Here is a 1,977-nt window from a genome sequence, read left to right on the forward strand (position 1 = left end):
TACGTTGATGAATACCCGCTGACGAACTCCTATATCATTCCACTGTCACGTGAACGTTTAACCAACGAAATTATCTTCGATTATCGATCTATTATCTTAGACTCTCCTATTTTCTAAAATCCGTAGAAACAATTTAATACGATTTAAACAAAAATTTAATTTAATCTCTCAATCTCTTCGAAACACGAAATACACTCGATACAATTTATTTAACAAGCTAAGCTTGACGACGAAGCCTCGAGATACCCGATATCCCCATTCTTTGCGTTCTATAATTCGACAAGAAAAAAAAATTTAATTCTCGCTCAATCTCTCCGCTTCGAAACACGAAATACACTCGATACAATTTATTTAACGCTAAATTAAGTTTCGAGATATATCCCTATTCTTTGCGTTCTAGATTCGGCAAGAAGAAAAAAAAAAAAAAAAAAAAATAATTTCGTCCCCTCTGATCACTCGTGAATGTTAATCGTGAAACTCTTTGCGGCTGGGACACGTTTGACATTGCGGAACAACCGGCGTCGATGTTTACAGCATTGATTTCGTAATATTAATTACACTTTTGCCCGGCCGAGAGAGTATATAAAACGTGAAATCAAACTTTCTCTCCCGCGGCCTCCCTTGGGAAACGACGAAATCATCAAAATTGTTGCGCGATCAAATGTCAAATTCACTTCTAACATAATCGGGAGGGGGGAAGAAGAATAAAAAGAAAAAGAAAAATGAAAAAAATATGACGCGAATTGTCATACATTCGTCATTACGTCATCGCCATTACATCGAAATATAATTTACGACTACTCATTTTTCAACCATTATTTATTATTTTCTAATGTCATTCCGTTCGATTCACTCGTCCCCCCCTTCAACCCCCTCCTCCCAGAGACTCGATCGATCGATCGATCGATCGATCGATCCGAGAACAGACGCGATTCCATCTTACGTTTATCGATGCAACGATATCACGTCACCGAACTTTATAAAATTCCTTTCGAACATATAAAAACGATTCTCTAATCGTTCTAACGATTAATAATAACGTAACGTGTATTCCATTACCTTTCACCCTTCCTTCTTTAAGGAAGGGATCGAATCGGGAATAATTCGAACGAGCCTGAATAATCGTTTACATTATATCGTTTAAAAAAAAGCAAGAAAGCAAAAAAGCAAGAAAAGAGGAGAAGCGAGAAACGTCGGAGAAACGTGAGAAACGTAATCTCGCGACACGTCACCGCCTTCCGCCGTTTCCACAACGCGTATAGGCGGGGCGAGCAAGGATGAAATTAGTGTAACGAAGCCGGCCTCTCTATCTCTTTCTCTCTCTCTGTCGCGCGTGCGCGCGACGAGACGAGCGTTAATTTTATTGGGTTAAGGACGCGAACGAAACGCGTATATCTCGCTCGTTCTTTTCGCCTCGTTGCGAAAGAATTTCCACGGAAAACGTTTTCGTTTCTTCGCTTCATATTCCCTCTATATATACGATGCTTGTTCGAGGATAGGGGAGAGATGGAGAGAACGCATCGACTAATATAAATAATAATAATAATAATAATAATAATAATAATAAGAATCGACTCGCTGTTCCAGACGATGTATACTGACGGTCTCCTCACGCTCCACTATGGGAAGCATCCGGCGACCTTGGCCGCGGAGGTAGGAGCCTGGTACACCGGGGACCGTCACGTGGACGTGACGTTGGCATGCGACGATGGGTCGGTGGTGAAGGCCCATCGCGTTGTTTTGGCCGCAGCTAGTCCCCTTTTGGCTAGTCTCCTTCGCAACCCCGCCCTGGACCACGTGGTCCACTTGTCAGGGGTGCGAAAAACCCAGCTCACCCACCTCCTGGAATTCCTCTACAACGGAGAAGCCCTGATCCCGGTAAGCGTCCCTTCTCCCTCCCCCCTCTTTTTTTCTCCCGGATAAGTCCTCGAATAGGCTAAGTTTTTTCCGGGAGAAGCTTGGAATAAAAATGAAAAA

At 42.6% G+C, this 1,977-nt stretch overlaps 1 protein-coding gene across 1 annotated transcript in view; it reads left to right on the top strand.

Annotated features, from left to right (window-relative positions):
• Nucleotides 1–1,562: 1,562 nt before the first annotated feature.
• LOC102673960 (transcription factor Ken-like) overlaps nt 1,563–1,977 on the top strand; it is a 2,286-nt gene continuing 1,871 nt past the window's right edge. Inside the window, exon 1 of the mRNA XM_031513208.1 lies at nt 1,563–1,878. Within this exon, the coding sequence (XP_031369068.1) occupies nt 1,591–1,878 (288 nt within the window). The 5' untranslated portion in view covers nt 1,563–1,590. The remainder of the gene's footprint in view (nt 1,879–1,977) is intronic.

This window comes from Apis dorsata, unplaced genomic scaffold (assembly GCF_000469605.1).
Source record: "Apis dorsata unplaced genomic scaffold, Apis dorsata 1.3 scaffold_630, whole genome shotgun sequence".
Classification (NCBI taxonomy): Eukaryota; Metazoa; Arthropoda; class Insecta; order Hymenoptera; family Apidae; genus Apis; species Apis dorsata.